Source organism: Macaca thibetana, chromosome 13, assembly GCF_024542745.1.
Source record: "Macaca thibetana thibetana isolate TM-01 chromosome 13, ASM2454274v1, whole genome shotgun sequence".
Taxonomy (NCBI): domain Eukaryota; kingdom Metazoa; phylum Chordata; class Mammalia; order Primates; family Cercopithecidae; genus Macaca; species Macaca thibetana.
In genome coordinates, this window is record NC_065590.1 from 83,817,588 (window position 1) to 83,838,556 (window position 20,969).

Below are 20,969 nucleotides of genomic sequence, written 5' to 3' on the forward strand. Positions count from 1 at the left end.
TGAAACCATATTTAGAAAGTGCCATACACAGGCTACAGGTGGGCCACAAATCTGCCTCCAGGCTTGGCAGTGCTTCTGACCTTGGCCACCCGTCAGAACCACCTGGAGAGCTTTACAAAAATCCAGATGCCTGGATCCACCTCCCAGAGACTGACTGTGAACTCACGCATCTGGTATGTAGCCTGGGTACGAGAATTTAAAAAATCTCCCTGGGTGATGTCATATGCAGCCAGAGTTGAGAGTTACTGTTTCGAGAGCTTGGAAGAGGCAATCTGTTACAACATGATTTGTGGGTCCATGAGATCCGATGATGGTGGCTCGGGAGAAGAATATGTCTATGGTGAAATCAGAGACACCTCTCCCAAGGGTCCTAGCAAAGGAGTCACAAGTGACAGGATAAACATTAACTGCCACAGAATCCTAAATGAGGGTACACTGTTGTGACCTGGAGGGCAGCAGATATTCTAACAGCCCGGAGAGTTCATGTAAAAGCATTCCGGGTGGGGCAAGATGAACACAGTACAACATAGCCAAGGGATCCAGCTTTTGGATAGCTTGATCCGGGGGTAGATTTTAAAGGATCTGAAAGACTAGACAAATTACACATCATCCGGGAATATTGTTTTGCAAAATCTTTATAACTCCCATCTGAGTTCCTCAAGCCACAGAATTCAGGAACCTGCTAATAACACCTATGAGTTGACAGTAGTGGTTAAAGTTTTAAAACACACTGATATCCTCATGAGAACAATTAGAATATCTGGGGGAAGGAGCCAGGCATCTGTACCTTTTTTTTTTTTTTTGAGACGGAGTCTCCCTCTGTCACCTAGGCTGGAGTGCAATGGTGCAATCTTGGCTCACTGCAACCTCCGCCTCCCGGTTTCAAGTGATTCTCCTACCTCAGCCTCCTGAGTAGCTGGGACTACAGGCATGTGCCACCATGCCTGGCTAATTTTTGTATTTTTAGTAGAGACAGGGTTTCACTATGTTGGCCAGGCTGGTCCCAAACTCCTGGCCTCAAGCGATCTGCCCGCCTCAGCCTCCTGAAGCGCTGGGATTACGGGCGTGAGCCATCGTGCCTGGCCCATCTGTAGTTCTTAAAGCTCTCTAGGCAATTCCAATGTGCACCAAGGGCTGAGAACTGCTGGCCCTGGTGGCACCATTCCTCCCTTGTCACTGTTCAAGGTCCTGAGAGGTGGGAAGGCCGGGGTTATTCCCATTTCACAGCTGAGGATACTGAGGCTCAGAGGATACTGAGGGCTTTCCCAGAGTGAGTGGTAGATTTGGGACTAGAATCCAGAGCTTGCCTCCAATCCCAGGTTCCCTGCCACCACGCTGCCTGTGAGGACATGCTGTCTGCGGTTCTGTAATCTCTGAACCGAATAAAATTATCTGACCCCAAGAAGTATGCATGAACAGGGCCCTGTGCTGGGCCCTGTGCTGGGCTTGTAGAGAAAAGAGAATGGCTCCTATCCTCAGTAAGCTCAGGGTCCAGGAAGGAAGGTGAGCAGCCTAAGGCAAAGGAGATGGAGATGCATGGCTAAGGGAGGGAGGAGGGCTGACACAGTCCAAGTACAAGGCTTCCTTGGAGAGCAAGGAAGCAGCTTTTTCTTGGACAGGCAGAGTCTGATATGTGAATCAGACAGCAGGGATCCGCTACGCAGAGGCTGCTGAAGTGGTCCGGACCTTAGGACAGAAGTGCCATCTGGGAGTCAAGCCTGGGAACAGCTGAAGCAGAGGGAGGGGAGGGAGGGCTGGGGATACGGGGAGCCGAGGAAAGCCTTGTGGCATCAACACCTCCTCTTCCTGGCGGGAGGAGGCGGTGGAGCTGGAGGATGGCAGCTCACATGAGCAAGATGGACAGGAAGCAGGAGAAGAGGCCACTTGCTGGCACCGAGGTGGACAGCACAGGCTGGGGGTCTGCAGCCCTGTCGATGGAAAGGTGCGGAACAGCTGCAGGGTACCAAGCAGAGAACAGACCAGAATCCCAAATGCCTGCATAGGGCTGAGGGCTCGGCTAAGTTTCTGTTGAGGGATCTGAGCCCCAGCTAGTAGGTGTGGTCACATGGCCTTCTCAGGGGTGTGAGCACCCAGATACCTATTTGAAGAAGGGGCTGCAGAGGTCCCCAGAGCGGGCCAGGAAAAGCAGATACAGTCAGAAGACAAGGGCAGAGTGTCTGCGTCGGCCAGAGAAACACTGGGATGTCTGCCTGCAGGTCCCTCCTTGAGGTGGACACCACGGAGGCCAAGAGGGGAGTGGACAAGGGGAGAGCAAGGCTGTCCACGGCGCGAGGGAGGGAAGACAGGCAGAGGGCAGGGGAGTGCGATCAGAGAGGATGCCTGCAGGATGGACTGGGGGAAGTGAAGGTGGGGGGTGTGGAAGCCCAGGGCACGGCACACGGTGTTCTCTGATTGCCATTAGCTCTGGAGACATTTGCAACCCCCTCCGAAGACGCAGGCGGCATCTAGGTCATCTCATTTGCTGAGGGCAGGGGGACAAACGGCCTGGACAGACAGTACTGAGAGGGTCTCAATGACGGAGGCAGCAGATGCCGCCCAGGGCAGCTCCAGCACCAGTGGCGATCAGCACTGCCCTTTACCACCTCCAGAGCCCGAGGTGTCTGCTAATGCCATTCTTGGCTCAGCCTTGGGCTCTGCGCAAACTGAGTCCTCCGCTCAACTCCCCCCACCCCCCTTCCCTGCAGTGCAGGTATCAGATTTCACTCCTGCTAGCTGGTTCCAGTATGGTCTTCTTTCCACCAAACCACAGAAAAGCAGAGCGCGGCCCTCCACGCTTGGCTCTTGAACTGGCCTGTTTCGTAGCAGGTTACACAGGGCCCTGTGAGCTGGCCCAGTTTCCACAGCAAACTGATAGCTGCTTCCACTGATCCCCAGGGGTCACAGAACCATCTAGGGGCCTCGGAACCTTCCTATCATCTTGGAAATCAATGGGACTCCTGCATGTGAGGGGAGCGCACAGCCAGCACCAGGCCGTGTGTCGTGTCGCGGGCACTCCCAGGCACAGTCCTGGCTGCACACGGTGATTTGTTTACTGAGAGCTAGGCAGGTGCTGGTATGAGTGGCGGAGCGGGTGGAACTCAGAGACAGATCAGGTACGATTCCCATCCTCCAGGAACTGGCCAAGTGCTAGGGAAGACAGACTTGAGTTCACAATGGGGACCCTGGTCTGGGGGCGCAGAGATAGAGGCCCACATAGGGTGCATCTTACCAGCTATACCTGGTGAAACCACCCTCAAGGTCCCTCCCCATCCTAAAGTACATGATTGCCAGAGTTCGGGATGAACAAGAGAACAAGAGCCATGTGCCACCCTGCATCAGCAGCAGGGAAGATTAAACCCCAGACTAAGGGTCAACATTTAAGAAACCAAAACCCACTGTCCTGGGGTGTCTCTGTTCCCTTCCCTCTCGCCAAACTCACAGGTACATCCAAGGAGAGCTGGCTTCTGTGAAGAACATGTCCTCAATCTTTTCTTTGCCCCGTGTAGGAGCGGGGATGCCCTGGCTGCCAAACCAACGTTTTGCTGTCTTGTTTTCCAACTCCCCTTCTCTGACCCAACAGGAGGCCTGGAGGCAAAGGATTCCCCAGTGCTGGGGATATCGCTAGCAAGGACAGCCATCCCCCGCCAGTGGTGCCATGGGCGTGTGCCAACAGCCCACCAGCTTCCTAGGTCAGGAACCCACCTCTCCTCTGGCTGCCCCTACTGGGCTGCTGGGAGGCTGCAGGCTGGATGCACCGTGGGGTCACAGGGTGGAGAACCTTCCATGTCAGCGCTGATCCTGGCCCAGCCCACAGCCTTCTCCCACCTCCTGCTGACAACCAAGGCTACCCCTAGCCTGAGATTCCAAAGCCATATTTTCTCCTCTCTGTGCAAGGGTTCTGGCTGGGGACAGCCATCCCCAACCTCACAGTCTCTGAGTCCAAAGAGAAAGCTCTCTGACCAGCAAAGAATCTGGATGTGGCAGGAGCCTTGTTGGTCTGACACTCTGCCCCCGCTGCAGATGGAAGCTGGAGTTTGGACTCAGGCAGAGGCCAGGAGGCCACCGGTCAGAGGGCATGAGGGTGGGCCGCTGAATACAGCAGTCCCGGGGCTGCTATGACCTGTGCTCACCCAGCACTAGGCCCCGTGTGTTATGCGGACGCAGCCTGTACTTCTAAAGGCTCAAGTCGCACAAGAACATATGAGGCTGGGCCAGCTGGGCCTCTACTGTCCTGGATCCGAGAGCACACTCCTCTGCCCTCCAGCCTGCTTTATTCCAGGCCCAGTTCCTGTCCCTTCAGTAGCATGAAATGTGGCGAATGTTGTCAACTCTAGCTCCAGGCCTCCTTGCCTCTGCAGGCACATTCCTGGCCTGCCCGGTGGGAACTAAAGCAGATCCCAGACCAGAGATTCTGTTCACAAGATTGTGCCCTCCCAAGGCAGGCCAGGTTCCCCCACACTTCTGGCTGCCTGATCTTGCTTGGAGAACCTGGAATCAAAAGTTTAGGCCAGGACTCTAAAAATTTAACCCAAGGAAGTCATCAAATGACTATGCAGATACATATGCAACAATGTTTGTTGTGCTGTTATTTGTAATAGTGAAATACTTAAAATATGTTAAATGTCCATCAATAGGGCATTAAGTGAATCATGTATGCTATTACATCCACAGAGTAGACAGTCTGTAAAAATGGTGACATAGATTTCTATTTACTGACATACAAAATGGCTTGACACATTGTTGAATCTAAATAACGTGCCCCCCACACAGTACCCACAGTCAGATCCTGTGTGCATGTGTGTGCCTGTGTGCACTGTTTACATATGTGTGTAAGAAAAAGCCAGGAAAGAAACACTAAAATGGTTATCTCTGGGGAACGGGATTATAAGTCATTTATATACTTTTAGCCACCATGCTTTAAAATCCCTTTACAATGAATAAATAATATTTTCATATTTAATAATACATTTTAATAACAAAACTTAATTATAAAACTTAATTACAGTTTTTAAGGAGGTTAAAGGTCACCTAGCTGCTGGCCATCCTTAGATCTAACCTCCTGGGGAAAGCCAAGGCCCAGGTAAGCAAGGAAGGTCACAGAGATTCTTTGGTGTGGCACGGTGGCTCACGCCTGCAATCCCAGCACTTTGGGAGGCCGAGGTGGGTGGATCACCTGAGGTCAGGAGTTCAAGACCAGCCTGGCCAACATGGCGAAACTATGTCGTGAGAGCACACGTGATAGCCAGTCATGATAGCACGTGCCTGTAGTCCCAGCTACTTGGCAGGCTGAAGTGAAAGAATCGCTTGAACCCAGAGGCAGAGGTTGCAGTGAGCCGAGATTGCGCCACTGTGCTCCAGCCTGGGCGGCACAGTGAGACTGTCTCTCCAAAAAAAAAAGAGTCATAGATATTCTCTTTGGTTGATTCTAGAAGGATTGAGGCTAACATGGCTTAGCTAAGCCCCAGTACCGGTTGATCACACGCCTGTGGTAAAAACTGCCCTGAGGAAGACGGCGAGGGGACCTACTGCGCTTTCTCCCCTTCCCCCACACATTTAGTGTGAGAGGAGAGAGCTGGCTATGCTCAGGCCTGATGACTTTATTTCCAGGTGAGCCGAGCAGAGACCTACCTTGCGCCGCCCGTCTCTGGCAAGCTCAGGATTCGTCCCCAGGATGCAAAAACCTCGATGGCCGCCAACACTTAGCAAAGCGTGAGCATCACCAGGAATCCAGATAGTCTAGAAAGAGAGGGAAAAAGAGTAGGGTAGGGGTAGGGGAAAGGTCTAATTTTTTCTTTCTTTCTTTCTTCTTTTCTTTTTTTCTTTTTTCTTTCTTTTTTTTTTTTTGCAAAAAAATCTCTTTTGAATTCCACCATCCCAGGTGGTCCCCACACTAACTGGATGCTAGTCTCCGCCTCAGATGTCCCCGATGCTGAGTTGCATACTGTGGATTATCTCACACGGGCTGTGCACAAACGGCCAGCGACGTGGGTAGCAGAGTACTCCTAGTGGCAGATATGAGGCATCCCTCGCCCATCCTCCGAATATACACAGCCCTAATCCCCACCATTGAGCCACTGACACTGAATAAGAGAGAGAACAATGGTATTGTCTTCCATCTAATCCAAACTAAGAAACTCCAGCAATGGGGAGAAAGAAAAAATTTAAGTCTTTAATCTAATACTGAGAAGGACACAAACTCTAGAATTACAAAAACAAATCATTACTTTTTTCACACAATGGGCAAGAAGACCTTGAGGAGGCAAAGAATAGGTTCCCTGGGGAGAAATTTTTTTTTTTTTTAAATTATAGATTTAATACCTAGGAGAAAGAGGCTATCTATTATGGGGAGGCAGAGCTACTCCTGGTTCCTTCTTTTAAACGTAATCTATGAGAAAGCCATTTTCACGACGGGAAATGGCATCCCCCACTGCAAAACGCACAACTGTCATTACCTGGGAATCAATATATTTTTTTAAACCGAATATATCATTATCAATTGATTTTCCTTTTTCCTCTTAGCACTCCAGAGTCCTGGGTAGCAGGGGAAAGCTTTAATGTGATATGAAGGATTTGGACAGGTAAATAAGTTATTGTAAACTCATTTTGCCTTATGGCCAGCTTCCCTCTGACAACGCGACGAGTCTTTCTCAGATCCTCTCAACCTAAGCTTTTCCAGCGGCCGCTGATAGAGACGCACGTGAGCCATATCAAATAGCCATTTTAAAGCTGAAGGTGGCAAAAATATTATTTTTCCCAAGGATGGAATGTTCTCTTTACGACTAAGAAATAACCTCTGCGGGGCAGCAAAATTAAGCCAAGGTCGCCATTTAATTCTGACACAGAACCAAAGTGGCAAGTACATTTCCTCTACCAAGCCTACGAGAAGCACAAGGAGAAATTGATCACTTTGACCACAAGGTATTGGCAATACTGGTGATCGATGTCGTTCTGGGAAAGATCCTTGGCAGATAAGTGCTGGTGAAGAGAGAGGCCTAGGAGATAGGGGTCAAACCATTTTTAGGTGCTTGAGAATCTCATTCATTCATTCATTCATTCATTCAATAAATACTGATTCCCTCTATGTGTCAGGCAGTACGTTCAAGGCACTGGGAATACATGAGCAAACAAAAGAGAAAAATATTCCTGCCCTCAGGGAGCTCATATTCTAGAGGGTGGAAACATAGAATATACAATACACTTAAAAAGTAGTGAAAATTGTATCATATTTTGGAAAGTAGTAGTGCAATGTATTAGAGAAGAAATGGAGCAGGGTAGGGTGCATGTTGTGGGCGGGCCTGTGGTGCAGTTTAAATAGGGTGGGCAGGGTCAGTCTCATGAGTGGAGGACATTTGAGCATACACTTCAAGATGAGGAGTAGGTCGTGTGGGCATCTGGCCCTACCTGTTCCAGGCAGAGGGAAAAGTCAGTGTGAACATGGCTGGTATGTTCCAGGACCACCAAGGAAGCCATTGTGGTTGGCGGAGGGAGGTTCTGGTAAGAGGTGAGGCCAGAGCGGTGAGCATCCTGATTGTGTAGGGCCCTGTAGGCCACTGTGAGCCCAAAGATCCCAGTCGCCATCTTTAGAAGGGGCTCCCAATTTCTTGAGCCAAAACCGTCAGAGTTCATGTCAGGTTAATCCACTTCCTTTCCAGGCTGTGCCGAATGAATATGGTATAGGCTAGACCGCAGCCTAGAGGGACTGTGGTGGGAAGGAAGCACAGGCTGTCTATGCCTGTTCTGACGACAGTGGCCTTGCCCTTCCTTCTCTACGGTCCCTACCTCTAGGGGAGACAAGTGAAACAGTTCTGAACAAAAATAAACCACATGCACAGCTGAGTTCTCTGGGACTTTTCCTCATGTGCTGATGAAAAGGTCTGGAAGTGAATGACCCATTGGCTATTATAGACTGCACTGGGTGTCTTGTGTTGGCCCCTCTCGGCTTGCCTTTCATCTTCCCCACCCTGTTTTTCCCCACCTCTCCCAGGCAAGACCTGGAAGGCTCACCTGACCTGTATGGAGAGCATCCCTCATGTTTTGGACCCTCTGACTTCTGCTTAGGTTCAGCCCATGCAGACACCAGCAGGAGACTGGGGACAGGGTTGGGGTTGGCTGTTGGTTCCCCTGCTCCCCTCCCTCTCTGTGTCTTCATGACCAGGCTGTCCCTCACCTGGAGGTCATGCCTCTAGTTGGGGAACAAGGAGCTCCACAAGGCTCTCTCTCTGGATTCCTGTAATAGCTCCCTCCCCTGACCATTATGCCCAAATGCAGTAATTCCCCCCATCCCATCATCAGCCCGGGGGCACTGTGCTATGATGGTTTCTCTATACTGTGCCTGTTCACCTTTGTGGATAGTCGTTTTACTTAACTCTCTTCAAATTACACGTTTGAATATGTCTATTTCAAGACCCCAACGGAGACATTCACAGAGAGGGTTAAAAGCAAGAACCTGGAATCAGACACATCTGAATTAGAATTCTAACACTGACACTTAGTTTTGTGACAGCAGGTAAGTTCTTTAACTCCTAGGAACCTCTGTTTCCCTTTCTTTTCAGGCCAACATTCAAACTGAGGAAATATAGAGAATACCACAAAGACACTACTTGAGAAGAGCAACCCCAAGACACATAATGTTTTTTTTGTTTTGTTTTGTTTTTGAGATGGAGTCTCACTCTGTTGCCCAGGCTGGAGTGCAGCAGCGCGATCTCGGCCCACTGCAGCCTCCACCTCACAGGTTCAAGCAATTCTCCTGCTTTAGCCTCCCAAGTAGCTGGGACCACAGGCACGCGCTGCCATGCCTGGCTAATTTGTGTATTTTTAGTAGAGACAGAGTTTCATCATGTTGGTCACGATGGTCTTGATCTTCTGACTTTGTGATCCGCCCGCCTTGGCCTCCCAAAGTGCTAAAACTAGAGAACCCGTGACATCCTCCTCCTCTTCCTCCTCCTCAGCATCACCATCTCAGCAGTGCCATCACCTGCTCAAGTCCAGGGCAAGCAGCACCTGCTTCCTGACATCTTTGCCCACCCCAACCAGAAACTCTTCCCTTGAAAGGGTTTCTAACTGTTCTCGGTTCACATTTGGCATCAGTTTATGCCTCAGTGATTTTGTTTATTTTTTCACATCTTTCTTTTCTTGTTCTTTTCCCACCCACCAAACCTCCACACCTTGCAGTTAGACCCTGGGCTTAACAGACAGTATCTTTTGGAATCTGGTCCACAGCACCCGTCGCGTGGTGGTGTATAATCGATCCTTGACTCATTATTGTCCTTCCTGGGAGGCCTATAAGCTATATCCGGGCACCGAAGCACGTTCCACTCTAATGAGATACATGGTATTTAAAAGTGATTTCAAAAGAAATTGCTAGAAACCAATTTTTAGTAATAATTTTGTTCCCAAGTTAACACTGTAAAATCTTATGTTTCCAAAGATCATGGCCTGGGAAAATGAATCCCAGGAACGAACCCAGGAAATCACAGGGAGGTAGATATGGTTTTCTATCTCCAGGTCGATAAAGAGACTGCTTCAGGGCTTAATTTGTGACACTTTTGGCCAAATTGACCTTTTCCTTTCCACTAATTTCATCAAAGGGCAGCTTATAGTCTTAAGGAAAACAATTCGTAAAAGCTGAAGGACAGAGGACTCTTATTTTTAAAAATACAGCAGGTAGTCAGTCGCCGCTTGTGAAAGGGGTCTTAGGACGTTCAGCTTCCCAAGGTACTTGGGAAATGCTAATTGACTTTGACAGGGCATTAAGACCAATATGAAAGCAAGACCCTTGAATGGGCTATTTGGGTTAAATGCTGGGAGAGCTTCAAAATGAAACTAGAGAAAAATTTTGAGATCCATTTTACCTCTAAGTCTATAAATAAAGAAAGTTCCCAACATGAACCAAACTGATGGTCAAGAGAATTATGAACGAGGGCCCCAGGATTTTTTACTTCTTTATAAAATACACCATGTTTTTGGGGAGAGAAACTGCCTTAAGGGAGGAGAAACCAATTAGGAGCCTCCAGTTTGACACAGGATCAGAAAGCAGCCCCGCCGGGGTCTTAACCACACTCCAATTATGGGTCCAGAACCCAGAATTTCAGCACCCCTCAGCAAACGGGGCAACAAAGAGTCTTTCTTCCTTGGAAAAGAAAAGCAAAGCAACCAGAGGCTGTAAACTGTAGGGAGGAAACCGGCTCCCGAGCCCACCCTCCTGTCAGCCCAGGTACGGGACTCCGCGGCACCTCTGACCCTGGGCAGGAGTGCCTGCTCCCAATGTGTCCTGCAAGGGGAACGCTCATTCATATACTTTTACTTTTAAGACGAGAGGAAAACAGGCCATCCATCCATTAATAATATCAACTGTGGGTTCACCAAAGCCTGCAGGCTTCTTGCCAACACAAAAATAAACACTCTCAGAAGGTTTATCCATCAGGTTCATGACAGTTCACGAGCCGGGGTCCGGAAGGCACTGCATTTTAAAGGGGAGAGTGAAGGCGCAAAGATGGAGTAAGTCATGAGAGTCCACCCAGCACAACGCGGAGATCGCCTATTCCATTAAGGAGCCACAATTGGCCACTGATGAGATCCATTACTTATTTTCAGCTGGTAGGGATGCATCTCCTGGCCTGCTTTTTGTAGGCATGTATTCAAAGAAAGACAGTGTCTGCAGAAGTCAGGCTGACCGATTGAGAGGTAACCATGTTTTCCTAAGGCTCGAAGTTTACAAAGCCTAGCCCATTCTTATTTTCTCATTTATCTGTTCCAACAAATTTATGAGTTGATTACTTTTGTAATCCTCATTTCACAGATGAGGGAACAGAGGCTCACGGCAAAAATAAAGGTTGTCCAAAGTCACACAGCAAGTCAAAGAGGGAGCCTGAACAGGAAGCCTAGATTTTGCGCCTCCCATCCAGGCTTTTGTTCCTGGGCCTCCACCTGCTGTCACCCTTCTCCTCCTGAAAACTCGTCCCTGGAGGCTTCCTCCTGCACTCTCTGGAGTACAGAAACTTTCCAGGCAAAACGCTGGAGACCACCACAATTGGGACACACGTGCCACCCAAGGAGGCTCCCGGTTGGGCCAGCACAGCACCAAAGGGGCCCATCTCCTAGTTCCCTTGGATGGTTTGGGGCAAGGAGAATGGGAAGATAGAGAAAATGAGGTGTTCATAGTTGGACTGGATCCTAAGTTATGCCATGACATGACTCTATCAGACAGCCAGCATGAAAGGTTTCAGGAAAAAAACGTCGCAAACCAAAATCCTCTTAAAACCTCTTTTTTTTTTTTTTAAATTTTGATACATAGCAGATCCCCCCAAAATGAAATGAATTGGAACTCACCCAACTCAATCCTGCCACTCAGTGCTGGCAAATATCCCCCCACCCTCACTCTACCAGCTAATACAGATTCGCCCATCACTGAAAGCAGGACTGGGATGACCCTTGCATTTCCACAAGATGAAGAGAAAGAAGCCTGGACCTACTGAAGCCTGACTCACCCACAGCAGCACTGAAGATGTCCGCAGGGAGGACCCACCTGGCATGTAGTAGATGCTCAGTAAAGAGTAAGGCTCTGTTCAAAAAAGGAAATCCACAGTTCAACTCATTTTCCACAATTTTTCTTTGAACATCTGGAAGATGTTCACACCACAGGTTCATGATTGGAATATAAACCAGTTTAAAAAAAAATCAGACACTGCTTCCAGATTTTGCTCTTATAAACAGGCCTCCATCCTCCCTGTAAATTGCAATAATTCCTTCCCAGATGTTGCTTCTCCTTCAGACCCATAAATCTCAGCTTTTCATAAGGACGCTTCGCCTCTGCCTGGTGCTGCGGGCTGCATGGAGTGCTCCTGCGTCTTCTCTCCCTCATTAGATGTCACACGAACCCCGCGAGGCAGGGCAGGTGCCCACATCCCTGATTCCCTGATGGGCAGGCCAGCTGCTGGCCCAAGTTGGACTGTGGCGGGTGCGGGTGTTGAGCAACGCACAGTAGCCTTTTCTCCAACACCCTCCAGGTCACCACATGGGTGGGGCGTCAGAGACTCACAGTGCCCACTCCCATCTATGGAGGCTCTACTCCCACTGCCTTGGTGCCCTCAGGGGCACTGCCCCTTTAAAAGTCTGACTCCACTGTGGACACGGCTTTCCTCGACTCTCCCTGACACTCCTGGGACCAGGCTATAACATTTAAATAAGACTTGACTGGAGTCTGGCGGAGTAAAACAAAACAACAGGCAAAGAAGTAGGCGAGAGCAACGAGAAGAAAGCAACACGCAGCCAGACAACTCGGCTCCTGGCCGGTTTTCCAGGAGGGCCCCGGGTGCCTGGTCAGGCCCATCCCAAGTCCAGGGGGCGACATCACCTCAGCATCCACCAGACAGGAACTCGAACCCAGGAAAGAGGCCAGCTCAAGTCTGGACGCCACAAGCAGAGCCCAGAGAGAGTAGGGCTTCCCTGTTGCCTTCTGCCTTCCCTGTTCCAGTTTCTCATCTGAGGTCTGTCTCTTCCCTGGTGATGAGCCCTGGGACTGTTTGCCCCATTCTTCAGGGGAGCCTGTGACCTGCACCCCAAGCACTCAAGTAGCCAGCCACATCAGAAAACACCACGAGCCCTCTAGCCAGACGGAAGCTGTCAGTGTCGGGGGGCTGAGAGACGGCTGTGGGGACAGGAGAAACAGGCACCGCACTAGCTCACTGCTAGGGTCTGGAATGAGCCAGTCTGGTCCACAGACGGAGCTGCTGATGCTGGGGGCAGGGGGTGTCTCTTAAGCCCCACTCCTTTAGGGCATGACCTCTTGACAGCTTTGAAGTGGAGCCCTAGGAACAGAATGGCTTCACAGGGTAAAACAAGGTGGGCTATTAGACTTCATGATTTGCTGGTCCCCTTACAGAGATGCAGAGAGGTCTTCTCCCAAGTCTGAATCCTGTAGCCTCGCTCCTGGTCTGCGCGGCACCACCCGAGCTTCATTTTGGGTTTCCATCCTAGTCTCGGAGACACCAGTTCAGAGACTGGCTCAGCCTGTATAGCGGTCAGGAGCATGGAAGTTGTATAATCTGAGGGAGCTGGGTCGAAATCTCAGCTCTGCCATTTGATGGCAATGACCACGTCTGCCCACCCTCCACTCCTACTCCCTGCCTCAAGCTCCTCACCTATACAATGGGGATGATACCACTAAACATCCATGGTTGTTCTGAGACTTGAATGTTCTACCATAAGAAAGAAACTTAACACATTTCATGGCACAGACACATGGCAGCAATAACCATTATAATGACCATGCCTGCTCACTGAAGAAAAAAATACCTACAGCGCCTTGGGGATGGTTGGGAGTCACAGTAGATGGAGCCTTCTCTTCCATCACCCTACCAAAGAAGTAGGCATGGAGGGCACAAATGAATGAAGAGGGGTCTTCCTCAGAAGGTGGTAGAACCAACGGGCTGATCACATGTGCAAGAGTCCTGGGTTGGTTTCACACTGGTCAGCGACCACTCTCTGCTCCCTCCAGCTGTCTCCCTGAATTTCAGCCTTCACAGAGCCCCTGCTCCTGCCCCGCCTGCAGCTAGCGATTGGTAAACCAAAATCCAGGCCTTCAGGCAGATGCTGCTACAACTTCTATTTCATGATTCTGCCTTTCCTTTGAGCCCAAGCCTACAGAGCTGGTGGCCGAAAACCCCTTCCCCAACACAAGTGGGTCTTAAAAGGCATTGCTTCCTCACTCAGTAAAAAAGCTATTTTATTTGAATAGATCTGAGGCTGTTTTCTACACTCTCAGAACAACAACAACAACAAAATTGTGAAAGGCTTTTGAGATTACAGGACTTTTTACCCAAATATGATGAGTTATTCATTTAAAAATAAACTACAGACAGGCATGTTTCTCCATACCCAGGCAGAAAGAAGCCATTAACCAGGAATTTCTGTAAGTACTCTGCTTTTCTTGGCCAATGTGGAAAGAGCCTAGGAGCTGGAAATAGAATGAGAAGTGAATTCTGTTTTCCTGGTCTCTACCAATGTGTGTAGGTAAGTGGCTTGATCGCACCGTGGCTCTGTGATCCATCTGAAGACACATGCGGGACGGCTTACCACCCCGACTGCTCTTCTGCAAAGGAGGCCAGCAGCCGAGCAGCAGTCAGCACGGAGGTACCCATCATGGAGCCACGGCCTGGCAGGAATTGATGTCCAAATCCAGGCAGGGTCACCAAAGGCAGGAGAGGGTGAGTGACAGGAGGGGGTGAGTGACAGGAGAGGCTGAGTGACGGCAGAGGGTGAGTGACAAGCTCAGGTCCCACAGCCAGTCAGCAGGAGGGTTGGCACGAGAGAGTTCCTAACTCTCTGGCCACTGTCCTTTCTTTCACCCAAGATCTTTCTACAGTGTAACTGTCACTAAAGAGCTGCCAGGAAAGTCCCTCAGAAAGGTCAGATAACATCCCAACCCAGTCTTCCTTCCTGCAGGAAGTCCTGGTCCCCTCTCCTCCCTGGTGAGCATTAAATAAAATATTCCTTGCTGTATTATTTTTCAAGCTTGATGTTTCCAAATCCAAATACATCTATAAATAATACATACTCATTTATATGTACATTTAAAAGACAAAAAAAAAACATAACAAAGATACCTGTAGATTCTTATGAATACTAATGGCCTGCTTTAACACAGTGGAAACAAACAGCTAATGAACACAGGTAACTGCATGCACAAATTTCCCTCCACTCCATCTCAGGCCCGTACACGGTAGGGGAGAGCCTCCTTTCTGAACCTACACCATTCACTGCTTCTCTCCCACGGTCACATTTAGCCATCTGCTTCTTCTTTTATATGTGGGACTGTGTATTTTTTTCCTCTTCAGTTTTATATGAAACATTTAGCAATGAACTAGCAAATAAAAATACTACATATCATCTAGAATTCATATAAAATTGTACTTGGCTTTAACGCATCTAAAGGTTGATAAAAAGAAACACATAGATGCTTCTTAAAGGCTTATTTATATTTTATTACACATTACACACATTGCACTCCATTGAGAAAATTTAGAAGTTGATGTGGTTCTCTCTGTCACGAGCCTGCATGGCGAAGATTACCACATCTACAGAACATCTTTCCTTTGGAACACAATGCACTCATCTCGCAATTACCCCAGCGGACGGAAATGGTGCAAGTAATCCATCAGTACTCACATTAGTCTTTGGAAGGAGGCGTTTCTCTATTATTGTTTTTCCCTTAAAGAGTGTACCGTTGGCATTATCCGGCCACCCATCCTTTACCCTGCTCGATGTCTCTTGGCTGCACTCCAGACTGAGGACTGAGGTGAGCACCGTCACCCCTGAGACACATGTGCAAGTCAGCAGGAAGGTGGTGGGATTGGCACCTGCCCGAGCACACACCCACATGCAGAAACAGGGGACAGACAAGGCTGCTGATGGTACAGGCTAAGTTAACTAAGTTAGTGGGACTGAAGATGGCCAGAGGAGGAGAGTTTCTGGGCCAGAGGGACTAGGAGGACTTCACAGCAGGACTTAAGCGGGGTCCTGGAGGAAGGTGGCGCCTGAAAGATCAATGTGAAGAAATTGAGAGGGACAAATGCCTTTGTTTGGGCTCCTCCTAAAGTGGATCCTGAAAAAAGATTTCGACAGAAGTGGTTTCTTTGGGAGTTGATCCAAGGAAGCACTAGGGTGTGAGACAGGCCAGGAGAGAAGCCAGCTGAGGACGCGTTCGCCGTGGGGTCACCACTGGGGCCAGCTGGGGCTCTGTCCTGCTGGGAACCCTCTGTCATGCAGAGTGCACCTGAAATTGTCTCACGACGAGGCGGGGAAGCCGGGGTATTTATGCATTGCCTCCCGCCTCTTGCTGGTAGAGGGCTGCTTCTGCAGTATGAATGCCCCCACACCTCCAGCCTGCCTGCTAGGCGCCCTCACACACACAGAGAGGCAGGACGTGAGAGGCGTGAGCAGGTGAGAGGCAGGAGCAAGGTGAAGCCCTGGCTGGGAGATGGGTGCAGCACCAACAGCCTTCTGTTCGCTCTAGCAGGAAGCCAGGGCTCCCATCAGCACTCAAATGCTGCCAGGACTGGCTTCAGTACCTTCCTGGTGGCTTCATTCTCTGGGATCCGACCCTTCTGAGTGAGAGGGGGCCATACCCTGCCTGCCACAGTACGAGACCTCGAGTTTGCTCATCCTCACAGTAGAGGCTGTGTCAAATGTGTTCGTAATGGGATCATCTACTATCTGTCGGCCGTGCAGCAACCATGTATGAAAAATAACATTGAGAAGCAAATTAAGCGATCTGTCTGCAAGCAGCCTGTTTAGATGAGGAAGGGCTGCTGTTGACAAATCTATTAAAATTATACATAAATTATCTAAGAGCACATAGATACATGCTCAGAATGAGGGCATTGATTATGGGCATTTTAAATACAGCCTGGATTAAATCATCTTGTCTCACTTGAATGGAGTAATAATAATTAAGAGAAGAGGTGGGAAAAATAAATTATACCCATCAACTTCCTGACCATAAGAAATGTTCAGACTTTTCATTTTTCAGAATGACGACGCCTTAAAACACAAATACTTCTGGGTGCTGCCAAGAACCCTCCACAAAATGGGTTATAGGAAAGAAGGATCCAGAGAGGCCCCTGCATGCCCTCAAAAAGGGGAAGGGGAAAGTGGGGAGGCCACGTGTACCTCTCTTGTCAAGCAGAACCTGGATGAGGATCTGAGGCTAGTGTTCTGTTTGGACAGTGGTTCCAGAAAGCATAGGGAGCGGAGTGGGGAGGGAGTGAAGGAAGTCAACACAGATTGCTCCAAATGAGCAGGCAAGTGGGGCCAATCTCACCCACTGGGGACCTGTGGGAGACAGGGAGGAGGGGGTCTCAGAGTTATCCCACCCGAAGGCAGCTGGAGTGTTTCCTCCACCTCCCATTTATCATGGGCTGAAAGCTGCTGGCGGGGAATTAATTCCCTGGCCCTTCACGTCTGTCCCAAGTGGTCAGCAAAGGCTCTGGGGGCTCCAGGCTTGCAGATACCCTGGGGAAATGAGCTTCCAACAAGTGCAAACACACTGTGCTGGAAACTCATAACCTCTGATTACTTGGATGGAATTCAATTTGCCACTTTCAAAAGTCTAACAAAAACAGACTACCCTCCACCCCCATGTAATCACTGAATAATATTATAATCATTTTGCATGGAAATTGCATTATTTCCCTGATGGAAGCATAGGCTTTGAACCTCTCAGGGCTTCACCCGCTATATTACTTTTCAAAGTATGAAGTAGCAGGTTCCAATTATCTGAAAAAAATTTTAAACAGTAACAGCACAATACATAGTGTGATCCAGATGGAGAGAATACACATTTTCCAGGACAGGCACCTTGATTAGTGACTGTGATTGTTAAACACATTTCAGGTAATATAGTGATAATGGACATTAATAGTAGCAATAGTGCTGAAGTGCTGAAATATAATCATTTCTGATTATATTACTATTTCTTTTTGTGAAGTGCAGTGCGTATTTCCAAACGACTCTATGCTCATTAAACTACACAAAAGCCCAACAGCAGATTGGCAGAAAGGTGGTCAGAAGGGGCTTACAGCTTCTTGTGTTTGGAAAGTGGTGAAGGATGTTGGTCAGAGTTCTTGCGGGGCCCAAAAGACCCAGCAGAAGACCTGGCCTGTCTTTGGGCTCCATCAAGAGACCTCTGCCTACGTTCGCAGACATAGGCTACCAAACGGCCACTACAGAAGTGCTTCTATGTGCAATATAACAAGCTGAGGGGCTTTAAATGATAATTTTGTACAGTAAATTTTTTTGTCTATGCCATCTTTTCCCTCCTCCCTCATTAGCCCTCGACAAGGTGTTGCTTTCTATTCAAGACATCCAATAAATGCACTGATAGATTCTATATCAGTAAGAAGACTCTAATTAAAACACAAATGTGATGTAGTAACAAATTTTAGTGTCTGTATGTTATTATAAACAGATTTTTGAAGGTCACTTTAATAAGAATCATAACAAATTATTGCAAAGAGACTGTGAAGATTTACCTATAAACCAAATGAAAAAAAAAAAAAAAGCCAAAAACACCTGCTTCAACTTGGGATAGAATTCCCAGGGAAGGTCTAATCCTCACATTCAAAAAGTGCCATCTCTCAAAAGCTGGGATGAAAGTAAGGACCATGACATTCAGAAAAATTGTCAGAGGACTCAAAAAGTCACTCTAGTGGTTTAAAAAAAAAAAAAAAAAAAAACCACACATGTGAGGCAAAGTTGCCCAGAACAAGTTTGAATAATTACTCATGAAATATAAGTGAAAATATTTCAAAATTAACATTTTATTTATTTTTTATTTTTTAATCAAAGATGGGGGTCTTGCTATGTTGCCCAGGCTGGCCTCGAACTCCTGAGCTCAAGCAATCCTCCCACCTGGGCATCCCAAAGTGCTGGGATTACAGGCATGAGCCACCATGCCCAGCTAGCATTTTATATAGTTTGTAATTTTTAACACTTGAAACTAAAATAGTTAAACATTGTAAGTATACTTTTTTGTTGCATCTATATTCCAAAAAAATTTAATATATTCAGGTTGGCTAAAAAGTTTTTGGAAAGCTTTTCTTTGGGAAAGTGGGGAACTGCCTTATGTTTGGGCATAAGATTAATTTTCTTAGCACTGATGGGCAGTCCTTATCCTGTCAAAGGTCTAATTTAATCCACCAGTCAAAGCCACGAGGGACACTAGAAGGTCTTTAGTCCAACACCACTACATTTTGTAGATGGGAAAACGGAAGCCCAGAGAATTCTCTGTCCTACCACGGAATCATTATAGGAAAAAGCCTAGAAATCAGAGCTGGCTTCCCCTACAGATCCCCCAGTGACAGAGGCCACAGCCTGGGGCTCTTTCTATCAGCTGGGGATCATCTGGGGCTGTGAACCAGCCTCAAGGAACCCACCTGCAGTAGGCTAGGCCAGCCATCCAGTGTAGCACAGAGCCTGTCTCCTCTCAGGAGGGAGCTCCCTCCAGATCACAGACCAGGTAGCATTTCCTATACTTTGCCAGAACTCTGCCACTGTTTTAAAAAACAGAGAGACACATGTATTTAAAAGCCTACATACATATAAAAATGTGTCTGGGCTCTTCTTTCCAAATGGGAGGAGTGCTGTTGAAATTTGCCAGGTGGGAGTCATCCTTGAGTCCCACCTGTCAGTCACCTGCCTCTCCAAGCAGCTGAGATTCAGACAAAAATCTCTTCTCATGGGTGGAAGGAACATAGGTGCAGCCCCTTCTATTAGGTTGGTGCAAAAGTAATTGCATGTTTGTCATTAAAATGGCAAAAACCGCAATTACTTTTGCACCGAACTAATACCTGGGAACCTCCGTTTCCCTCTCCCTAGGGGCTGTCAGTCCTGGGCAAGGAGGGGGTGTCACTTCTCATTAGGGCCTCCCGATGCGGAGCGGGGAACCACTGTAATTAAAAACCCTGAAAAGCAGGATCTTCACTGGCTAATGATGCAGCTTTGTGCACTGAGACCTACTTTAAATTTTATTAGGCAAAGTCATCTATTTCCCGCTCCCCTCCCCAGCAAAGATAAAGAAGGGGTACACTGAATAGTGGGATGGGGTATCCGACAGAGAAGGCAGAGCGAGTCATACAAGATAGAGGGGTCACGTGTGGATACCAGGTCCACTTAAAAGGCTTAGGCAGCAAAAAGTGGATTTGACTTCCCATCAGCACACTTCACTCAAGTGTTTCTCTGTTGATGGGGCATTACAGCCAGAGCACCTAAAAAATTAACAGCTACACGAGAACTCCTAATCAAGAAGAAGTAAAGTGGTTACCTCAAGGCCGTACTCTTTCAGGCTAGAGGCATAGAATTTTTAGAGCAGCTGCAAAAGTGTTGAAACATATGAATTATGAATTGAGATCCTGTGGCTGCTCAAATCTGGTCCCAGAGCTCAGACCCAAAGTAGGAGACAGAAAGAACCACAGGGCATCTCATGTTTGTTTATGGGCCCAGTCTGGGAGCCACATCCTGGCCCTGCAGTTACTACTCATGTGATGTCAAGCAAGCTACCCAACCCCTCTGCCTCAGTTGCTTCAGCTGTGAGATGGGGATAACAAGAGTGTTTTCTCCATTGGGTTGCTGGGAGATGAAACAGGATAATACAATAAAGTACTCAAAAAAGTGCTGGACACAGATTTGGTTCTTAACAGATGTTGGTGATTATTGTTTGGTCTTGTCGGCCAACGGGACGATCTTTCTAAGACACCAACCTGGTTTCCTCTCATTTGAAATCCTTTAGTGGCCTCTCAGTGCAGAAACAAAATCCAAGACGCTTGGTACGGTATCTGTGGCCACAGCTCCTCTGCAAACTTCTGCCCTTACCGACACAGCTACTCTGCAAACTTCTGCCCTTACCACCACAGCTATTCTGCAGACTTCCGCCCTTACTAGCCACGGTGCCTCCGCCCGGAACTGTTGGAAGCTCCTGAGTCTGCACGATGCTCCCTTCACGGCTCCATGCCTTTCCACACCTGTGGCCTCCACCTGTCTTGTCTGTCCCTCATCTTCTGCTTGGCCAGCTCCACTGTGTGTCCAAGTGCCTATCCTCTGAGCTCCTGTAGTTACCACATGTACATATTAATCTAGTCCTTTTCACCCCATTCTTGTTTGGGGCCAGAGAATTCTTTGCAATGGGCTTGTCCTGTGCATTGCAGGATGCTTAGCAGCATTTCTAGCCTCCACCCACTAGATGCCAGTAGCATCCCTTCCCCACTACATCACGACAAAAATATCTCCAGACATTGCCCAATGTTCCCTAGGATGGGGAAAGGAACAAAATCATCCCTGGTTGAGAATCACTGCACTAGAAAAAACTATAAGCCCCGTGAACATACAGGGTATAACTTATTCATGTCTCTATCACTGGGACCTGGTCCAGTACTTGGCAAATAATATATGCTCAATAAATGGCTGTTGACAAGGAA

General features: G+C 48.3%; 1 protein-coding gene across 1 annotated transcript in view; it reads right to left on the reverse strand.

The window, feature by feature from the left end:
- LOC126934432 (translation initiation factor IF-2-like) overlaps positions 1 to 20,969 on the reverse strand; it is a 178,402-nt gene that overhangs the window by 85,233 nt on the left and 72,200 nt on the right. The window contains exon 4 of the mRNA XM_050755235.1: positions 5,629 to 5,736. Within this exon, the coding sequence (XP_050611192.1) occupies positions 5,629 to 5,736 (108 nt within the window). The remainder of the gene's footprint in view (positions 1 to 5,628; positions 5,737 to 20,969) is intronic.